The 23,884-nt window shown below is 37.4% G+C and overlaps 1 protein-coding gene across 2 annotated transcripts in view; it reads right to left on the reverse strand.

Moving 5' to 3' along the window:
* Window positions 1-23,884, reverse strand: part of ptprt (protein tyrosine phosphatase receptor type T) — a 305,407-nt gene that overhangs the window by 89,721 nt on the left and 191,802 nt on the right. The window contains exons 16-18 of one of the 2 annotated variants that reach the window (XM_087799988.1): window positions 22,943-22,999; window positions 10,831-10,966; window positions 2,144-2,176 (exon numbers count right to left, since the gene is read on the reverse strand). In XM_087799988.1, coding sequence (XP_087656114.1) covers window positions 2,144-2,176; window positions 10,831-10,966; window positions 22,943-22,999 — 226 coding nt within the window. The remainder of the gene's footprint in view (window positions 1-2,143; window positions 2,177-10,830; window positions 10,967-22,942; window positions 23,000-23,884) is intronic. The other variant, XM_087799990.1, reaches the window with a different exon arrangement.

Raw genomic sequence — 23,884 nt, forward strand, 5'->3', positions numbered from 1 at the left:
CTGTAAAACCCAAAGAGCAGCCGATCGACTGGAAACACCTGTCGACACTCATTTCGTTGTAAACGCTGCGATCATTGTGGCACCACAGGAGGGAACCTGCTGAGAGGCTGTTCACTCGTACCCTGGCAAAGTAAATCGTTTTTCTTTTAAACAAAAAGCTACAAGAAGGGTGAGTGAGTGTTTCACGAAAGATTAACAACGAATCCAATTGTTTTTGGATGTAAATGTTTCCACGAGAATTATAGAACTACATGGAAAATGTTTGTGTTGATCCTTTAAAATTCAGCTTAAATTCCTTGTTGGAATTCAGATGACAACAAAAAACAAACAAAGAAAAAAGGATGAATTAACTATAGAAAAAGTATTTAAAAAACACACTTGACGTGAACCAACAATTATATTTAAAAAATATAATTCGTGGGGAAAGTTCTTATTTTTTCAAGTTCAAGTAAAGATACCGAGACACACATTCAACCATCGGGTCTCGAGTGAAACCAGGGCTTCCAACAAATAGAAGCTGATAAAAAGTGAGTCATCATCATCGACTCAGACACACATGAGTCACAGTGACTCGAGTCATTCAATCTGCATGTTAACGTCTATAAAACACTAATAAACCAGAAGGTCTTCAAAACTGATGAATAAAAGTGTGAAAAGTCGAGTTAAAACTAAAATAGTTGTCATTGTGTTTCTGATCAAATTGTGTTTCGTGAGCTAAACTTGACCGGAAAAGTTTTAATGTATTTATTTTTAATTAACCAAGAAAATTATTCATGAACACTGAATTATTTCAGATCTAATTCTCTTCCAAAAGTCTCCGAAATCAATTTCAAAACGACTCGTCGGCTTCACGTAAATATTTAACTCTGGATTGAAGTGACAAACAGTTGCGTGGAACCATGTTTGTGAAGCATCGCTTTAATTTGGAAGAAAATCAGCTCAAAATCCTTCTTTTCATCGTGTTGTTGTGTTTGATGGAGTCACACACACACTTTCACACACACAGTTTCACACACACACTTTCACACACACAGTTTCAAACACAAACTTTTAAACACACAGTTTTAAAACACGTTCATTATCTTCGGAGGCGTCGCTCGAGTCGAGAAGCAAACGCTCGGCACAGATCAGACGTTCATGCAGATGAAGATTGAAACGATGGAGGTGAAGAAGAAGAAGAGTGAGAGCGACAGATGAAGATTGAAACGATGGAGGTGAAGAAGAAGAAGAGTGAGAGCGACAGATGAAGAAAGAATGTTGCCGAGAGCATCTTGTGACATTTGACAAATATAAAAGAATCTTTAAATCATATAGTTTTTAACAGTTTTTAAAGTTTTTATTTCTCTTAATCATGGATGATATTTCCATTAAATCATATGTTCATTATTTAAATAATCTTTAAACTGTATTTGTTTATTTATTTTGCTAAATAAATAACATATTATCTGTAATTTTTTTATTTGTGGTGGTTAAAAGTAAAAAATATATAAATATATAAAAATCAATGTGCTGACAATAAATTAAAGTGTAATTGTAACGTTCAAATCCAAAGAGAATATTTGTGTATATATATATAATATTTGTAATATTGTTGTATTTAGTTTTAACAAAAATATGTTTCAAATTTACATGAATTAATTTCATATTTGCACAATTTCTGTCAACCAAAAAGTTTAAAGCTGCTTCACAAAAGATGAAAATATTAAAATTATATATAAAAGTCAACCAGAAATATGTAACGAAATACATCAATGTGCATTAAAACAGTAGAATTATTGGAAAATATAAAAATGTATTTACATTAATTAATTAATTGAATAAAGTAATAAATTAACAATATTAAAACTAAAATGAAATAAAGGACACGTTTAAGCTTTTATCCAAAAATAATGAGGAAATAAAATGAATTAAATAAATTCAACAATAACAAAGGCTTTGAATGTTATTGATATATAACTGAAATATATATATTTTTTTAAATTTAAAGAATTATAAAATATATCTGAACGAATATAAAATGAGATAATAAATAAAAAGTCGTAGAATTACGGTTAAAAATATTGATTAAATGAATGATTGATGTCACAAGATCCCGATGAAGTGATCAGCGATGCGTTGATGTCTAGAAGTAAACATACAATACCCCACGCTCAGAGTTCTCCACGTGTGAATCTCTCTATCGGAGCAAGGGCAGGTACGGGACAGGAAGGGGAGGAGCCACACACAGGAAACAGGATAGAGAAAGACATAAGAGGGCGTGAGACTGGAAGCTGCCACTACATTCTCTGGATCAACATTTAAAGTGACAGTTACAAACACATATATATATACTCTTGAGATTCTTTGCTGCTTTCATTTAGATCTTTGTGTTTAAAAACCACATGTTTATGTTCATAGAATTGAGTTATGAGAAGAAATGGTGGAAAGAAAAGACAAGAAAAAATGCCAAACACACAATCAAGAGATATTTAGAGAGAAAATGACAAGTTTTGACTAAAATATCACGTGTTCTTCATGTATTCTTCATTTGTTCTTACGAATAAAAAGCAAATATCATGTTTTAATACCTGCTTTAACTTAGAAACTTTCTTTTTTAAACCGATTTTGAGTTTTAATAAAAAGGAGTTTTCAATCCAACTAAACTTCCTACATTATGGTGCATCTACGATAATACTTCATAGAGTTTATTTGACCCAAAAAACATGAATTTGAGTTTTTTAAAATGCCAAATAGGCCTTGGAGGAAGTTCCTTCCTGAACACAACACAACATCAAGAGCTAACAATTGTACTGTATCGCATTTATTTGAAGAAAAAAAACAAAAAAAGATACTCCGGATTGTTCAGGTTACTTTGTTCTTTAGTAATTATATTTTGTTAATTATTTCCTTTGTCTACGTCTCTTATGTTCTTTTTTTTATTCATTTTTCGTCAGTTTTTTCAGTCATTTTTTATGGTTAATCCCACTAAACCCAACGATCTTCAGTGAGGTTCTGGGATTTGGATTTATCTCAATAATTTAGGAGTTTAAAGGGGAATCCAAAAAATATTGAGATTTGGTGATTATTTGGGTTTTTCTGGACTATTTATTTAATGTTTTTTTTTAAAGTGTCAGCTTCATGTGTTCCTACAAATACAAAGAAATGATCATGTATTAATACCTTAATTCCTTTTTTTTCTTAGTATATTGTGGTAATTATTGTCTACATCAATAATTTTTTCTCCTATTTTATTCATTTTTCGTCAGTTTTTAGTCTGTTTTTTATGGTTTATCCCACTAAACCCAACAATCTTCAGAGTTTAAAAAAGTTGCCATGAAACACAAAAATAATACCCTTGATAAACCTCCAAAAACATTTAATAAATACTCCAGAAAATCCATAAATAATGAAAACACTAATAAATAAAAATAAAAATAATTATTTTCTTCCAGTTTCTTACGGTTTGATTGTTATTTGTGTCGACAATACTTGACAACGATCTTCAGCGTTTATCGGATTTATCTCAATAGTTTAGGGGTTAAAAAAGTTACCACGAAACACAACAATATTACCCTCGATAAACTGAAAAGCTCTGAAAACATGAAATAAATAGTCCAGAAAAACCCGTAGTAAATACCACAAAAAAATATATATATTTCTAATAATAAAAAAGTTTTTAGTGTTTCTTCTTACGTTCTGAATGGTGTTTGTGTCGACAACAGTTAACAATGATCTTCAGCGTTTATCGGATTTATCTCAATAGTTTAGGGGTTAAAAAAGTTCAGGAAACACAAAATATTACCCTCGATAAACTGAAAAGATCTGAAAACATGAAATAAATAGTCCAGAAAAACCATAGTGAATACCACAAAAAAGTATATATATTTCTAATAATAAAAAAGTGTTTCTTCTTACGTTCTGAATGGTGTTTGTGTCGACAACAGTTAACAATGATCTTCAGACGATTCAAAATTTAAAAACAAACTTACGCGTCAAACTAAAGTGAATAAAACAAATGATTTTCTCTCTGTTCGTTTATTCAATTACATCTTAAAATCTCAGAGCGACAAAAAAAGCTTTTTAGCTTCTCGTCTAATTGCCTTTTGTCTCCCAACGTCTCGTCTCAAACATCACAGTCATTACCGCGGATCTGTGATTGCGTCTCGTCTCGGTCACGCATGAATTATTCATCAACATTGTTAACAAACTAAGCAGCTAATGAGGCGTCGCCGTGGTTTTCTGTCAGCGCCTGAAAAACAAACTTTTCTTTCACTTGTTTTTATTCATCAAGTCATCGTCACTAATGTCGCCTCGACAGGGACTTGAAACGGAATCATCTGTTGATGTTCGGAACTTAAATCTCACGTTTTCAAGAGGATTTGAACTGAAGCGAAAACTGTTGATTTTATGAATCTGAAGAAAAGTGAAGAAGGAAGCAGCAGACGAGGAGACCAGGTGTGTGTTTGTACACACTCTAGAAGCTCATCAACTGTGTGTGTGTGTGTGTGTGTGTTGTTGTGATGTGTGACTCTATTGTATCATCCGTGTGTGTGTTGTTGTGATGTGTGACTCTATTGTATCATCAGTGTGTGTGTTGTTGTGATGTGTGATTCTATTGTATCATCAGTGTGTATGTGTGTGTTGTTGTGATGTGTGACTCTATTGTATCATCCGTGTGTGTGTTGTTGTGATGTGTGACTCTATTGTATCATCAGTGTGTGTGTTGTTGTGATGTGTGATTCTATTGTATCATCAGTGTGTATGTGTGTGTTGTTGTGATGTGTGACTCTATTGTATCATCAGTGTGTGCGTTGTTGTGATGTGTGATTCTATTGTATCATCAGTGTGTATGTGTGTGTTGTTGTGATGTGTGATTCTATTGTATCATCAGTGTGTGTGTGCTGTTGTGATGTGTGACTCTATTGTATCATCAGTGTGTGTGTTGTTGTGATGTGTGACTCTATTGTATCATCAGTGTGTGTGTGTTGTTGTGATGTGTGACTCTATTGTATCATCAGTGTGTGTGTGTTGTTGTGATGTGTGACTCTATTGTATCATCAGTGTGTGTGTGTTGTTGTGATGTGTGACTCTATTGTATCATCAGTGTGTGTGTGTTGTTGTGATGTGTGACTCTATTGTATCATCAGTGTGTGTGTGTGTTGTTATGATGTGTGACTCTATTGTATCATCATTGTGTGTGTGTTGTTGTGATGTGTGACTCTATTGTATCATCAGTGTGTGTGTGTTGTTGTGATGTGTGACTCTATTGTATCATCAGTGTGTGTGTGTTGTTGTGATGTGTGACTCTATTGTATCATCAGTGTGTGTGTTGTTGTGATGTGTGACTCTATTGTATCATCAGTGTGTGTGTTGTTGTGATGTGTGACTCTATTGTATCATCAGTGTGTGTTTGTACAATTTTTTTTATTGAAATATTGACATTAGAAAATGATCTTAAGCTCCGCCCACTGAAAACACTTTACACGTTTTTCTGGAGATTAAATCTTGTTGACCATAACCACACCTACTCTGCTGTGATTGGTCAAACATGGAGGTTTGTCACTGCACGTCAACAATGGTCTCCAAGGGACTCGTTGTATAAACGAAGCGGGCGTGATTACAGCCTGAGGAGGAGTGAAGCCATTATTACATCATAATGGACTCTCGTAACCTCTCGTTCGTCCAGATTTCAGAGCAACTTTATAAGTAATAAAGTGTAAAACATGGTCATGATGAGAAGTTACTGCGTCTTGAAGAACATTCACTTCATGAGTGAGTCATTATTCGACCTTAAAGCTCTTGAAACTTTCTACAATAACACAAAAAAATCCATAATTGCTGTCAATCATGGACCAGCCTTGACTTTTCTAAATCATAAAACAACTTCTCTGTTCACACGACTCTCCTGCGCCACCTTCAGACAAAAACCTCTTCACTTCAATCTTGTTTTAACTTAAATCAAACCATTCAACCCTTTAATTAGTATCTCTAACGATCTGTTAACGTAAATATTCTTGTAAAAACTCAAACAACTTACTGATGGAAGGAAACTCTGAAAACAAATGTCCTTGAACAGTTTTTAGTGCTTAGTTTGAACAGTTTTTCACGAATCAACGACTCAAAAAAGTTGAAACTCTTAAAAAGCTAAGAGAACAAATCAATACATTAAAAATCTGTTTCCAAAAACTGACGAAAAGCGTTTCATAACACATGAGTCAGAGGCGTTATCTATGGAGCTCAGATGTAATGATTCAGCAAATGAATCGACAGTAAATCAAATAAAACATTGTTTAATAAAAAATAGTTAAGAAAGATTCGGGTTCTTTTAAGACCGAGTTAGAATCTGAACATTGTTGGAATCATAGTTTGATTAATAATGTCTTTAAACCATGCATTAATCAATGTATTTTTCAAGTTTTCATTTGGGTTGATTATAATAAATGGTTTGTAATTCAAAACCAAGTCGTTTTGGACGTATTTTTATTTAAACGTTTTTCTCTTCGGACTAATTTCTCAACCATCAAGGATCCTTGACTTTGGAACAGTATCAGTATCAAGTAATGACACTTTTATTCCTCATAATTTTCAATCTTTTTACAGTTTTCATCTGTAATATTGTTTTGTTTTTTATCTTTTTCTGCGACAAACTAACGTAAGAGTTGTGACTGAATCTGGACGTCGCGTCGATGCGTCAACATTGCTCTCGATCATGAAGAAACGATCCGTGAAGTTTTGAAGGAAGTTCACGTTGATATCCGAGGAAGTGTCGCGGATCCATCTGGAGTCGATGTTTATTTTTAATCTTGACGTGGAAGGAGCAGCCGACGCCGCCGTGACGCCAGCTGGTGAGGTGGCACGGACCATTAGTCCTTATCTCCACGTCTCCAACCATCACGGATCGAAATAAAAGTCAGAAGTTTTAATATTTGTAAACTTTTGGAGGAAGTTTTCGATCCTTTGATGATTCTTTAAAATCGTTACACATATATACTTGTTACTACACTATCACAACACCAGAGTCAAGTACTAAACAATACTAAACATATATACTTGTTACTACACTATCACAACACCAGAGTCAAGTACTAAACAATACTACACATATATACTTGTTACTACACTATCACAACACCAGAGTCAAGTACTGGACAATACTACACATATATACTTGTTACTACACTATCACAACACCAGAGTCAAGTACTAAACAATACTACACATATATACTTGTTACTACACTATCACAACACCAGAGTCAAGTACTGGACAATACTACACATATATACTTGTTAACACACTATCACAACACTAGAGTCAAGTACTGGACAATACTACACATATATACTTGTTACTACACTATCACAACACCAGAGTCAAGTACTGGACAATACTACACATAAATACTTGTTACTACACTATCACAACACCAGAGTCGAGTACTGGACAATACTACACATACTTTATATACTTGTTACTACACTATCACAACACCAGAGTCGAGTACTGGACAATACTACACATACTTTATATACTTGTTACTACACTATCACAACACCAGAGTCAAGTACTAAACAATACTAGACATATATACTTGTTACTACACTATCACAACACCAGAGTCAAGTACTGGACAATACTACACATATATACTTGTTACTACACTATCACAACACCAGAGTCAAGTACTGGACAATACTACACATATATAATTGTTATTACACTATCACAACACCAGAGTCAAGTACTGGACAATACTACACATATATACTTGTTACTACACTATCACAACACCAGAGTCAAGTACTGGACAATACTACACAAATATACTTGTTACTACACTATCACAACACCAGAGTCAAGTACTCCACAATACTACACATATATACTTGTTACTACACTATCACAACACCAGAGTCAAGTACTGGACAATACTACACATAAATACTTGTTACTACACTATCACAACACCAGAGTCGAGTACTGGACAATACTACACATATATACTTGTTACTACACTATGACAACACCAGTCAAGTACTAAACAATACTACACATATATACTTGTTACTACACTATCACAACACCAGAGTCAAGTACTGGACAATACTACACATATATACTTGTTACTACACTATCACAACACCAGAGTCAAATACTGGACACAACTACACATATATACTTGTTACTACAGTAAAACTATATATCTTATCGTTGACCCAGTACCATGATACCTCTACCTTCGCCACATTCTCGATTATACACACGTCTAATAATTTATTTTCTTGTAATATTCTGTGGTTCTTTTTTTCACTAACTACTATTTATTGGCTAAATCATTAAAATATATCTTCTCTCTGAATTGATCAAAAATAGTATTAAATTCTATCAAATGTACTAAGATCTAATAACTGTTTCCAAACATACAAAAAAACACAACAATCTTCCGGTTCAAAGCTTGAAGTCCAATCGGTGCCTAAACTGTGGAAAAACAACAGTTTAGTTGAACTTCCACTGACGGTGAAACGTGGGAAAAGTGTTTTTTAAGAGCTAAAGCCACATTATTTATTCATGCTCCACTCAAGGTTTTGATGAAAAGTGTTTCTTCTGGCACCGGTTCACCTGCCCGACGGAACACAGAACCGCCATTAAGACCACGTCCCTGCCCGGCGTCGTTCACGTCAACACGATCGGCAACACGGCGTTGCCGATGCAGAGCATGTGTTGAGCCGGTCTGAAAGATTAATTGGACAGTAGAGTGCGCTCACTTCCAGACTTCGTTTTATCGCTGAATTATTTATGGCCTCTGAAAGGCGCGTGAAACACTTTTGATTTGGCAAAAAAATAGGCTTTCTGGCGCTGGACTAAATGTGCGTGATGAAATATTCATGTGTCTATAAAGCGCTCTATGATATGGTAACTCTGCCTTTGTCTGGATCCATTTGTCTGGAGCGCTTTTGAAACATGTTTTCCCTTCTAATCCGTCCGAGCAGGAGCTCAGTCGCGACCTCGACTCCAGGACGGCCTGAGACGAGGAGTCGACTCGTGTACGATCAAGACTCTGACGCTAGAAGATTCGATTCATTCTACACAAATTCCCATCCTGTCCACTAGAGGTGTCAAAGTTTTCAATTGTTTCTTAATATTATAACCAAAGCTCATGAATCTCCGTCGCTTAAACGGTTACACGAAATACTGCAAACCACGGTAGTATTTCTCCTTGAATCTCCATAGTATTACTCAGCGAGTCCACATAGAATTACTCTGCGAGTAACAGTAGTATTACTCCTTGAGTATCTATAGTACAGTTTTACTCTGTGAGTTACCATTGGATTACTCCACAAGTCACTATAGTATCACTCAGCAAGTCACCGTAGTATCACTCTGCTGATCACTGTAGTATTACTCTGTGAGTCAGTGTAGCATCACTCTGCCGATCACTGTAGTATTACTCTGCGAGTCACTCTAGTATCACTCTGCCGATCACTGTAGTATAACTTGATTAGTCACCATAGTATTACTCTGTGAGTAACCTTAGTATTACTCCTTGAGGCTCTATAGTATAGTAGTACTCTGCGAAATACCGTAGGATTACTGCACAAGTCACTGTAGTATCACTCTGCAAGTCACCATAGTATCACTCTGCAGATGACTGTAGTTTTACTCTGCGAGACACCGTAGTATTAGTCTGGCGATCACTGTAGTATTACTGTGCAAATCACTGTAGTATCACTCTGCAGATCACTGTAGTATTACTCTGCGAGTCACCGTAGTATCACTCTGCCGATCACTGTAGTATTACTTGATGAGTCACCATAGTATTACTCTGTGAGTAACCATAGTAGTACTCTTGAGGCTCTATAGTATAATAGTACTCTGCAAAATACCGTAGGATTACTCCACAAGTCACTATATAGATCACTGTAGTATTACTCTGCAAGTCACCTTGTATTACTCTTCCGCTCACTGTAGTATTACTCTGCGAGTTACCATAGTATTACTCTGCGAGTCACTGTAGTATTATTCTCTAGGCTCCTGACTAAATGATGTAATTTACGAACGTTTTAACGTTTTTTGTATAAAAAGTGTTATTATTATTATTATTATTTCTATAAATGGTCCAAAACTTTCGTCAAATGCTAAAATAACCAATGAAGTAAAATTAGAGAAAATAGATAGATACAAAAACAATAAATCTCACGAGTCTCGACCTTTAACCTCTTTGCTTAATGATCCTTCACAAATGGAACAAACCATCAAATTGAAGAAAGACAGAGAATATAACATCTCAACATGATTTCAACAGTTTCCTGTCAATCTTTCTACATCCTGCTATTCTCGTCATCGTCTCATGAATCTTTCAACCTGTCAGTCTTTCTCCGTGACATTTATCTGCGTGACCTCTGACCTCCAGGTCATGACCTATGGTCCGGGTTCAGAAAAGCATCTCAATTAATTCCCTAGACTCGTTCACGTCCACCTGTTGCTTCTACTAACTGCTCCACAGATCCACGTTTCCTCGACCAGAACCTTGTTATCGTGCAAAACTGACAAAAACATGAAGGAAGAAGATGATCTTGAGAGTTCATCGGAAAAGAAAAGAAGGTATGAGGTGAGTGATTGAGAGAAGAAGAAAGAAAATCAGGTGATGGAGGCAAATTATTACAATATTTATTCTAGTTTTAATCCTAAAAATGTCAATTTAGTGAACTCTTTTTTTTGTAATTGTATATTTTAAATGACCAAATTGAGGAAAATTCAGATTGTTGATTGATTGAAGCAGACTAAAGGACATGCATGACCACACACTAACTCAAGCTACACACTCAAAGGTGTGTTTGTGTGTCAGTCTACCTGCGCTTGAAGGTGAGCACCACCCCGAGCAGGATGATGACGAACATCAGGATCCCCGCGATCACGCCGGCCATCTTCACCGTGCCGTCCACCTGCTTCTCCGGCTCGATGGCGTCCGAGTCCTGCGTGGACGCGCCTACACACGTCCCAGAGAAACACACACATGCGCACAATCACACCAGAACACACAGGTCAGCACAGAGTCATCGGCGGGGAAGGAAACTCTCACAAGAAGAAGAAGAAGAAGAAGAAGAAGCACGTGCACGAAGAGGAGGAGGAGGAAGAGCATGCGCCGGGAAGAAGGAAGAGTCGAACCCTCGACCCTCGGGGAAAAAAAGCTCCGACGTCAGAGCAACACAAAGACCACACATGGACTCGACAGGTGATCCCAAGGTGAAGATGCTCTAAACACCACCAGTGACTCGTGCAGGTAAAGGAGACATGCAGAGAAAAGACTTCAAGGGAAAAAAAAAATGTTCTGGATGAAGATGGTTTGTAACAGTCAGTGTTGTCAAGGATTGTGTTGTTGTGTTTGGTTTGTGTACAGTGTGTGAATATGTTCTACAGAAAGATTGACAACAAAAAGTGTTTATATCTAAAAAGTACATTTGATATTTAAAATGTTTCACTTCATCTCTGCAGGAAAACTGTTAACACACAAAAACTTTTTTTCTCTTCTCAAAGTCCTTTAGCTTCAGTTTCCACTGAATGAATTACCTCTGCCAAGGAGGTCAGAATCGATTTGAAGCTAACACGTGTCAGGTTAAGAATCTGAGTTTTCCCCTCAACTTACATTGTTTTAGGTTTTGCTACATAAGGATTTTTCTTCTACTTCATTCATTTGAGTGTATTCTGTTTCATATCAAGGTTTTTGTCATTTTGCTTTTTTTATTAAATCCACCCGAGGGTCAGAGAATATTTGTTGAACAAACATCCGACAGTTCATAATAATTATTTATTAATTTTACAGCTTTAAATTTCATTAAAATCTTCCCAAGGACAAACACGCACGACTTGTTTCAACGTATCAATGATTAAATCAAACATTGAATTTTACCTCCAGGCCTGGAAGAAAAATATAAATCTCACAGGAAAATGAAGGAATTCAAACTTTGGTGTCTGGATGTTTTTCTACTTTATCTATAATGAGGATCTGGTTATAAAAGTTTGTTTTTAATAAACCAGATGCTACTGGATGATAACGATATGTTGATATATTGTTAATTAATAAAATTAAATTTAAGGTCAAATATATGAAGAATATGCTGTGGTTTTAATGTCTTCTTCACTTAGAATCTGGAGTTCCTCAAGGCATCGTTCTAGCTCCTCTCAACCCCATTTTTTTGTATTATTAAAATACAATATTTTATATTAGTTATTATTATTTAAGATCATTTTCCTCATCTTATATAAGACTATTGTCCTTGAACCACATATCTTCGTACTCGGCGTTGAACCTCGACCACATGAAACCACTGAGACCCCCTGGAGGGGTTCGTGTGTCATGGGGCCGGCGGGTGAACATTCAGTCCCTCCATGAACGTCATCGCTTCATCACAGTCCTGCGCCGTCCAGACGCGAGTCATCGGCCGCAGGTGTATCAACCCTCGATTTCCTCGCCTCGCCCGACACGCTACACCGTGACCCCATTTGTCCGGGGTCGCCTCGTGCTGACGCTCTATGATGTAACGACCGTCGACCCCATCTGGAGGTTCAGGTTGGTTTCACGGTTAGACGGCAGGCTGACAGGGCACCCACGGAGAAGCGGGTGAACTCTGATCGAACCGGGGGCCTCGTGTAAACACAGCAGGGGGCCGCCACGGGCCACTTATTAGCAGGTCAGGTCCGGAATGTTCGATTTGTTCTCGTGGCAGGTGGTCACGGGTCTCAAAGACGGATCATTGTGACTGGATCTACTTTGATGTTTTCCACTGACAGCTTTTGTTTTTGATGTTTAAATCAACGTTTTTTTTTATTCCTGCTTCGATGCTCTAATGTTTTATTACTGAGGTTGACTCTGGTTTAGTTGAACAGGACGATTATATAAATCAACAACGTCATAAAAATAGACTTTTAATTGTGTTAATGCTGAAGACGTTCACACTATTGAGATCCGCTGATGCTCTTCTGACCTAAACTTTCTTCTGCATCTCCTCCTACATATTCTATCCTCTTTGAACCGTTCAAACTTTTATCAATTCAGTTCATTCCTGAAATGCGAGTTATGTTCTCTCTTTCTTTTATTTCTTCAACTCTTTCTTCTACTCCTCTTTTTCTACACTTTCTCCATATATTAACTCCTTCCACTGCAGTTACTTTCATCTACTCACACCTAGAAACTTCATTCTACTTGAAAAACCCTCTTGTTTACTAACTACTACTAATACTACTACTACTAATACTACTTCTACTTCTACATTTATTACTAATTCCAATTATACTTTCTTGTACTTCTTATTCTACTACTCCTACTACTTTTTTTTTACTAATAATACTTCTACTGCTACTTTTACTACTACTTATATAATGTACTACTACTTCTACTATTTATTCTTCTACTTCTACTACTACTTATTATACATCTACTGGTACTTCTACTACCTCTACTTCTAGTTCTGCTACTTTTACTTCTACTTTTACTACTCCCACTACTCCCACTACTACTGCTTATTCTAGTTCTACTATGACATCTTCTACCTCTACTTCTAGTTCCGCTACTTTTACTTCTACTACTTATTCTACTCCCACTACTACTACTTTTCATACTTCTTCAAGCATTTCAGTTTACAGATCATCAGGTTTAGCATTTATACATACATTTGAAAATGATATACCACATATATATATATATATTTTTTTATCCCCTTGTTTTTGTCCTTCTCTCTCATTGATGGCGTGACAACAGTAAAAAACAAAATTCAAGTCCGAATATTAAAAATATAATCTTGTCAAAATGTAGGAAAGATTGATTAATCTGGAGTCCAACAGCGAAGCTTAAAAACTCATCTTGTGTTTTTCATGGAGGACACTCGGTCTCACACAGAATGTCCATGTTTAATGTTATATTTTAAATTTTAAAAAATGCTTAAAAATGTATTTATATTTTAATAAAAAACAAAAAGGTTTGTTTAATATCAGCCTGTGTGCGTGGAAGGTTTTAACATACCCCGTTTGTTTACCTCCATATTGCATTCGTTTCTTAGGGATTATATCTGAGTGTGTGTGTGTGTGTGTGTGTCTGTGTGAGTGTGTGTGTGAGTGTGTGTGTGTGTGCCTTGCATGGCGGGTTTGATGCGAGGGTTTGGATTTTTGGTATTGTTTGTCAGCAGCTGCGACTTACATCCTGTGGATTAGTGTCACCGTGGCTGAGTGTGTTTAACAGGATTACTAATCTGAACTATGCTGTGGCAGCGATCCATAAGTGTGTGAGTGTGTACTGAATATTATTTGCACATACTGCATAAAGTACATGCGTAGCTTCTCATGACAGTGTGTGCATGCTTCCTTGTACAATTGTATGATCACAACTTTGTCAGGAAAAACAACAGCAATACAGTCTGCTACACAAATACACTCTACACATCTATACACACACACAATCACACAAACACAGGGTACTACAAGCTCCCTGTACTCACCAAAGTTTATGTTAAAGCAACAATATGCAAGTATAAAAGCTTTTATTTGAGTTGCCTCGTCTGTCAGAAAACTTTATCAATAATGCTGTTTAATCGCAGATGCGCCGTTGCCAAATACAGCATATGCATTATTTACAAAACCAGAAAAAAACCTGTCGTTTTTTGTTTTGTTTTATATTCCAAGTAAGTTCAAAACGTACTTGATATCAAAACTTTGTTTCAAAGCCACTTATGTCAAATAGTTTGTTGGTCAAGTTTAACTGTACTTCACAGCTACAAAAGATAATCATAATAATAAAAATACATCTGTTTAATCACTCACTCAGTTTTTTTTGCTCGAGAAACATTGCCTTTGTTATACATTTATGTAGAACTATTGCTGTTTTTGGCCACTAGAGGGCTCCTGACTGCGGAGATTTTCTCAATTTGACAAATTGGTCAAAAATCCAAGAAAATTCCCCAAAACTATGAGACATCTACTGTTAAGGGATTCAGTGAAACTGACAGAACAATAAATATGCCTAAATCTAGCAAACGAATCATAAAAGCAACAACAAGTAACATTATTAACATATTTTCGGAAATAATTGGTTTAGTTTTCAATCATCATATTGACGAATGAAGAGCCTTTATCTTATTTTCTTAACAAAAGTATAAGCCAAAAACAGATAATTCACAACATTGCAGTTACACTATTGAAAAAAGGGGGCGCCAGAAACACTTAATTAAATCCTACACATTTAGTATTTGAGTGCAATTTCAGTAGATTTAATAAATTAATTCTGGTCAAACTGTTATTTAATGTAATATTGAATATAGTATTATTCTTAGTATTGGTGTTTTACAAAGTAGACATAAACCATTTGGGAGATTAGTTTCATTGTTGAAGATTAATTTGTTTGTCTTATTTCTAAATGTTTTTTATAATTTAACCAAAAAAAAGTTTGTCCAAAAGGTCCAGTAAGTCACAGTGACCATGAATTCAACTTCTGGTGGAAGCATTTCTGCATCATGTACTATATTCACAGAATATCTAAGGTTTCTTTCTTCGGATAGAAGCAATTATTACGTTAAATTCCTGCCACCTGGAGTTCAGAGCTGACAAGGTTGTGCAGCAGAAAGTGGTAAATTGTTGCGACACAGGTTGGGATGCAGCTGCGGGAGGATGACAGCCACGCAACCCGAGTCTGGCATCAAGGTGAAGCATTGAAATGATCAAAAGAATCAGAGAAAATACCGGCGACTTCTCTCCTAAATGCTAATATTAAGCTGCGACATCAGACTCTGGATGTCGAGTCTTACGGTGAAAAAAAAAGCAAAAGTGCAAATAATTATTGCTTTTTATCTTCACAGTTAAAGCAAAGATGAGACTTTTTAACTTTATTTTTCTTAATGATTGGTTTGGTTTTGAAAGGTCCTGGAATATTTATTTTCTCTCGCTTATTTTGAATATGTTGACATTGAAACTCTATACAACCCTAAGTATCAGGACGTTACGTTTCATATGGTGAGAATTAAAACGTTGCTTTTTGACTGTTTTTCGAAAGCAATCGCAAAAGAGTGAACTTTTAACTAAGGGTCTCAAACTCAACTGGCCACGGGGGCCACCGGGGGTCTGATCTGGTTGAGACGGGGGGATTTATCAGATGTTTTTTTCTGCTCGTCTTTGATCAAAATTTATTTATATATATATTTAAACTGGATTTTGTGAGTTTCAGCCAATTTTGTCTGATGTTACAGTTAAACTAATGACCAACTCGCCTGCTATTTAGTAAATGTTGAAGACTTTCTTCAAGATACAGTAACTTCTCATCATGACCATGTTTTACACTTTATTACTTTATAAAGTTGCTCTGAAATCTGGACGAACGAGAGGTTACGAGAGTCCATGATGACGTAATAATGGCTTCACTCCTCCTGCTGTGATCACGCTTTGTTTATAGACTGAGTCCTTTGGAGGTGGAGACTAACGGTATTAATGACAATACAATAGAGTCACACATCACAACAACAGACACACACTGATGATACAATAGAGTCACACATCACAACAACACACACACACTGATGATACAATAGAGTCACACATCACAACAACACACACACACTGATGATACAATAGAGTCACACATCACAACAGCACACACACTGATGATACAATAGAGTCACACATCACAACAACAGACACACACTGATGATACAATAGAGTCAGACATCACAACAACAGACACACACTGATGATACAATAGAGTCACACATCACAACAACACACACACTGATGATACAATAGAGTCACACATCACAACAGCACACACACTGATGATACAATAGAGTCACACATCACAACAACAGACACACACTGATGATACAATAGAGTCACACATCACAACAACACACACACTGATGATACAATAGAGTCACACATCACAACAACACACACACTGATGATATATATATACATAATAGAGTCACACATCACAACACACACACACACTGATGATACAATAGAGTCACACATCACAACAACAGACACACACTGATGATACAATAGAGTCACACATCACAACAACACACACACACTGATGATACAATAGAGTCACACATCACAACAACAGACACACACTGATGATACAATAGAGTCACACATCACAACAACACACACACACTGATGATACAATAGAGTCACACATCACAACAACACACACACACACACACACACACACATTATTTGACCTTCAAGTTTATTATAAATCATCTCAACTTAATAATCAAAGCAGGATAAAAAAGCATGAGTTTGTTCTTCAGCATCGCTCGTGTAGCTGGAGAATAATTAGACGAACTAAAGCTTCTGTGAGTTCAAAAGTTCAGTTTAGTTCCTCCAGAGTCTCCTCATTAGAAAACAATCAATACGTCCATATTCTTCTCTCCGATCCATGGCTCTGGCTTCGTACCTCAGCCCCAGACTTCAGCTTCACACACTGACAACGATCCGCCCACTCGCTCCTCATCCTGTCATATCTGAGCGTCTTTGGTTTTGGTTTTAATTATTTGAAGCGAGTCTGAAGACTGACCTCCACGTCAGGAGGTTCTTCTGAAGCGTGGCGTCGAGCGAGAACCACGTGTAAGAAATCCTTCGGTGGTTTGAACCACAAGGTTTCCTCTTTTTTAGCAGAAATCGATCACGAGAGGCTCGGAACCGAATCAATACTCAGACGAGGACAAGAAAATCATGATGTGTTTTTTTTCTTATTTACTTAAATGACCTTGATTTATAGAAAGTCGGTTTCCTTTTGATTCTTAACAGGAACTTTTATGAAATATATCAATGTGTGGAAACTTGGATTATTCTTAAACAATTAGCCAATATATCCACTTAGATTGTGAGTAAAGAGAAAAACCTCCGTAAAAAAGTTTTTAAATGATTAAATGCCAAAGGGAATAGGTTTGCAAAGAATATAAATTAAATAAAAAAAAAGGTTAAAAAAGCGTCATAAAGATAAATTATGTGTCTTTCTTTGTTTTTCTCCCACGTGGACCAACTGTACTTCACTCTACTTTACTCTACTTCACTCTACTTCACTCTACTTCGCTCTACTTCACTCTACTTCACTCTACTTCACTCTACTTCGCTCTACTTCGCTCTACTTCACTCTACTTCACTCTACTTCACTCTACTTCACTCTACTTCACTCTACTCGAATCATCTGACTCCACTCTACTGGACTACACAACACTATTCGACTTTACACAACACTATTTGACTCTACTTGACTCAACACTATACAACACTATTCGATTCGACTCTACTTGACTCGACTCTACCCGAAACTACACAACCATATTCGACTCTACTTGACTCCACTCAACACAGTTTGACTTTACTTGACGCGACTCTACACAACACTATTTGACTACTCAACTTTACTCGACTACACAACAGAATCTACTACACTCTACTCTACCCGACACTACACTACACGACACTACTTGACTCTACTCGACAACATGACATAATCTACTTGACTCGCCTCTACTCGACACTACACAACACTACACACCATTCGACTACTCGACTCTACTCAACTACACTACACTACACTACTCGTCTCTACTCGACTCTACTTGACTCGACACTACACAACACTACACGACACCATTCCACTACTCGACTCTACTCAACTACACTACACTTCACTACTCGTCTCTACTCGACTCTACTTGACTCGACACTACACTACACTACACGACACCATTCGACTACTCGACTCTACTCAACTACACTACACTTCACTACTCGCCTCTACTCGCCTCTACTTGACTCAACACTACACAACACTACACGACACCATTCGACTACTCGACTCTACTCGACTAGACTACACAACACTACACTACTCGCCTCTACTCGACTCTACTTGACTCGACACTACAAAACACTACACGACACCATTCGACTACTCGACTCTACTCGACTAGACTACACAACACTACACTACTCGCCTCTACTCGCCTCTACTTGACTCAACACTACACAACACTACACGACACCATTCGACTACTCGACTCTACTCGACTAGACTACACAACACTACACTACTCGCCTCTACTCGACTCTACTTGACTCGACACTACACAACACTACACACCATTCGACTACTCGACTCTACTCGACTAGACTACACAACATTATTCGACTCTACTTGACTCAACTCAACGCTACCCAGTTTTTGTTGTGTTTCCACCAGCATGGTACATCGAAACACTATATACTATTTTCAGTATCTTCTCGGCCCAGGGTTCCAAGTGAACCAGGACTCAAAAGGTCAAGAGGTCGACCAACTGCTACTGAACACCAAACAAAGACAACAAACCATCAGAAAAAAAACACTTCAAGAAGAAGTATATTTGTTATGTGGTCCGTGGATGAAGTAGTACTAGTGCTGGGATAGACTCCGCCCCTCGCTACCTACATAAGGACACGGGAGAATGAAAGTGAAAGTAAAACTCATTGGGTTTTAAACACAGCTTGAACTGTTGCAGTGCATTATGGTCCTTGCATGATTCAACCGGGGACGAGCACGAAGGCCGTCGTTGCATCAGTGTTGCTGCAACGTTTCTCGACACAAACCCTCAGAATGGGCGTCTTCGCTAATGGTGACTGTGATTGAGAGCGACGCTTCTCACCGTCGCCGCCGCGAGCGCCAGACTGATCGTTCACGGAACGTCTCGCCTCGTCTCTTTTCCGCTCACGCTCCAGATGAGGCCCACGGCGTCAGCGAGGTCGCTTTCGCAAGACGCAGGTAATGAGTCAGAAAATGACCCGAATTATCATCATGTGACATCAAAGGTTTTTGTCAAGCAGTGAAAATGTTTTTTCTAGTTTTCTCCTGAACAAAGACGACAGTCAAACATATATAAGAGATCAAATGAATATAAATGATACATGTTACGGATCATTTTTAACTTCATCTTGACCCAGTTGGGAGTTGGAGTAATTCTTAAACGGACGAACCAAAATGAAGAGAATTTTATAAGTGGATTTATTTGAAAATGTTCTCATTTGCTTTCATCGACATCCTCCGAGTGTCGTTCAGTGGATTACAGTCGAGCGGCCTCACAACCTCAATTCCCTTCTGCGCAACGCACATCATTGTGTTTGGGTCTTTTCGAGTTCATCCGCCGACGAGGTTGAAGCGGCGTGTAGTCCGATTCCCTCGGCATCGCTGTTGCTCGAGTGTTTTTATTGTTGCTTTGTTGAGCAACATTCGTTCTCTGCTCGCCAGTCTCTGAATCGCTAAATTAAACCATTAAAAAAAGCATCAGTGGAGAATTCTCACAACTTAAGATGCTGAGCGATGATTCCATTTGTAGACAACAGTAGGAACAACAGATTATGATGAAGCTTCACTAAAACGTGCATTTGGAACCGACAGTGTTTGACTTTTGTTCAGGCGTTAATGTTGCTCATGAAGCTGAGAGTCGATCCCACTGGTGCAGAGGAAGACCAAAGCAAGACATGATGACGGCGAAAAATATCTCTCCTCGGTTGTAGGTTTTTGATCCAACATGAGGAGGAACATCTAAGTCTAATTATTGGGCTGTGTTCGATATATGTTGTATATGAACATTAACTGGTGGGTGACTTGTTTACAAACACTTCCATGACTCTGCATGTCACATCCTGGCGGACGCATATGGAGTGCGATTACTGCCACCGGTTAGAGCGAGTGTGTCTAGGTTGTTGAACACTTAAAAGTGTGTTTCCCCTCTGGGGATGAATAAACGTTTTCTATTCTATTCTATTCACTTAAAATAACTCTGCTGCGTGCTCAACCAGTCATACTCGCGCTCAACTTCACTATCTGCTAACAACACCTGTCTCACGCGCTGCTGCTGGAAGCCCTTTAAACATCATTTGAACATCGTTACCATGGGAGTGAACGGAGTTGTCAGAACGTTTCATAAAGTTTGACTTTATCTGACTGTTTTGATGACCGTCCCTTTAGCACAGCTTTATCTAGTGGACGCATTACACAACCCCAGTCAAACGTTTGACTGTATATTTTATTCTATGCATCTTATAATCCGGTGCAAACTATTTATGAAAACACATCTAAAACAGGCCATTCATTGAAGGTGCGCCTTATAATCCGGTGCCTAATAGTGCAGAAAATACGGTTACAGTTCCACTTCTTTCCTGTTGGCAATGAATGGTGCTGGGGGGAAAAAATAATCTTTGTTTTTCAAAGGTCGACATCTCCAGCATTCTTTGAAAGAGACAAACCATTCAAACTTAAAAATGTAGATAGAAATCCAAATGATCAACGTGGCCTTTCACTCTTTTGTAGCTTTCATAGTTTTTTCGTTATGGAGTAAAGCGCAGAGCCCACTCTAGAGATTTCCTGGAAGGGAATTGTCTTGGTTGACAAGTGTTTCCTTTCAGCTTTTCGTGGCCATGAACCAAATTGGATAAAAAAAAAAAAGTTTTTTGAAATTTGTTCGAACTTATACTTTGAGGTTCATGCATTGAATCCAAATCTTTCAGGTTTCAGAACAACTTGATAAACGGATCTTCAAGTGGAAATCAAGGCTAATGAAAGCAATTCAGATTAAGTTCATGTCGCTTTTATTATTTCTGATCTTTGGAAGCAGCAAAGCGTCGGAATAGATGAATCTATCAATGACACACTCATGACGTGATGAACTTTTCTCATCTTGAAAATTAATTATCCTAAACTGAAGGTTGGATTTTTGTAAATCTAAATCGAACAGCCCGTAAATAAATGTGAATTTGTACGTGGAAAATTTGATTTAAAATCAAATGATTTATCATCTTGAGAAGTTTGTAACTCTCTGGACATAATTCATTTGTGATCATTTTTTAAGAGTATCTTTTTGAAGCACTTGGAGATAAAGCCTGCGTTGACAACAACTTCACCTCTTTCTCTTCCACAGTGGAAATTAAAAACAGCATCTGTGACGTCGTTTTTTGTGTCAGACGCTGGAAATGAGTTCAAATGACTCAATAAAAGCAGAACTGTGACGACTACATTAAATTAAAGGTTCCTTTGAAAAAAGTGTCAAATATATTTGTTTCAGATCAACAAAAAGGCCAGTTAAATATAAGAGATTTAAGGAATAGAAATGAATATACGTCTTGATCTTCAACCAATTTAGCGGAATTCTTAAGACCAAACCAAAACAAAGGGAATTTTAAAAGTTGTAAGAGGATTTATTTTAAAATATTGCCATTTTTTTCGTGAGATTAGATAATATCAGCTTTTACAAATGTTTAATATATTATTACTTCACTTTATGTTCTTTAAAAACAGTTTGAAGACACTAAATGATGATTCTCTTAAATGTGTTGTTATATGTTGTATCGTGTGTGTATTCGTGTGTGTGTGTGTGTGCAAGACGGACAGAGTGCTTGTGTGTGTGTGTGCAAGACGGACAGAGTGTTTGTGTGTGTGTGTGCAGACGGACAGAGTGTGTGTGTGTGTGTGTGTGCAGACGGACAGAGTGTGTGTGTGTGTGTGCAGACGGACAGAGTGTGTGTGTGTGTGTGTGTGTGTGCAGACGGACAGAGTGTGTGTGTGTGTGTGTGTGCAGACGGACAGAGTGCTTGTGTGTGTGTGTGTGCAGACGGACAGAGTGTTTGTGTGTGTGTGTGCAGACGGACAGAGTGTGTGTGTGTGTGTGTGCAGACGGACAGAGTGGACACCCAAACACAGCCAGCGACAGTCAAAGCGGAGCAGACATGCAAACAAAAGCACTAAAATGGTGATGAAAGGGCAAGAAGACAAAAACCCGAATGGGTAGAAGCAAAGAAAAGTCCAATAAACAAAAAAGGAGGAAGAGGGGAAGGGGCACAAAATCAAACGTAACAGGGTCTGTGTTGTGTTCATGGGGACTTGTGATGATCAAAGTAGAAGATGGGGAAGAAAATCTTCTGCCTAGAAAGCAATAATCACCTTCGCTTGGGATGACTAGAATGTACGGCGTTGTTATTTGTCCCCTACCTATTACCACTAAGGCCAAGGGCCGCACATCCCCGCCGGAGAGCATGAACGAGAGAGAGAGAGATAGACAGAGAGAGACAGAGAGAAAAACAAACAACAACAAAAAAAGGAAAAAGAAAGAAGAAGAAAGTCTAAGAAAAAAAAGACGTATGTTTGTTGTTCATTTCATCCTCAGATTGATATGATGTGTTTTTTTGTTTTTTTTGTTGGTAGAAGCTGCAGATCGTAGTGAGATATAAACGCTGGAACATTAGGCTGAGATGTGAGGATTAGTCAGTGGATGTGGATGTGACGCTTTAAACGCTCGTCAGCCTTGAACTCCTGGGGTTTGGCCAAAAGAGACGAGGAAGGAGAAAATGGGTGAGAAAAAAAATGGAGTGATGGTTGAAAGAAAAGTAAGCAAACTTTGTGGCTTCAAACCTGTCGGGGAATTGAACAGCCTGGTTTACTGAGAAGTGAATCTCATCTTGACTTTACTGGTCGTCACCATCCCACCCAGTTACCACAGGAAACAAACTTCCTGATCCCAACAAATTGAAAGGTACTACGGAAAAACTAGCAATGAAATCTAACTTTATTTCTCTAAGAGAGACTAGTATAGGCTTCTTTGTTTGTGTACATGCTACATGGTACCTTCGATAACACGACACATTTAGTCTCTCTTTACATAAGACTCACTTCTACTCTTAATTAAACCCTGTTTAGTGCTTTTGTTTGGCTTCTGGATCAACATCAAACAAATTCCACTCGTAATCCACTAGTTAATTTCTATTCTCTAATCATAATATTTTGGCAAAGATTTCTTCCTCTGTGAACCAACTGTGTCTTCATTTAAGGAAGCAAAAATCATTTTCAAAGGAAAATTATTGCTCAGCTAATAACAGTTGGTATAAG

The sequence above is a fragment of the Callionymus lyra genome, chromosome 10, assembly GCF_982586985.1.
Source record: "Callionymus lyra chromosome 10, fCalLyr1.hap1.1, whole genome shotgun sequence".
In the NCBI taxonomy this organism is placed as follows: Eukaryota; Metazoa; Chordata; class Actinopteri; order Syngnathiformes; family Callionymidae; genus Callionymus; species Callionymus lyra.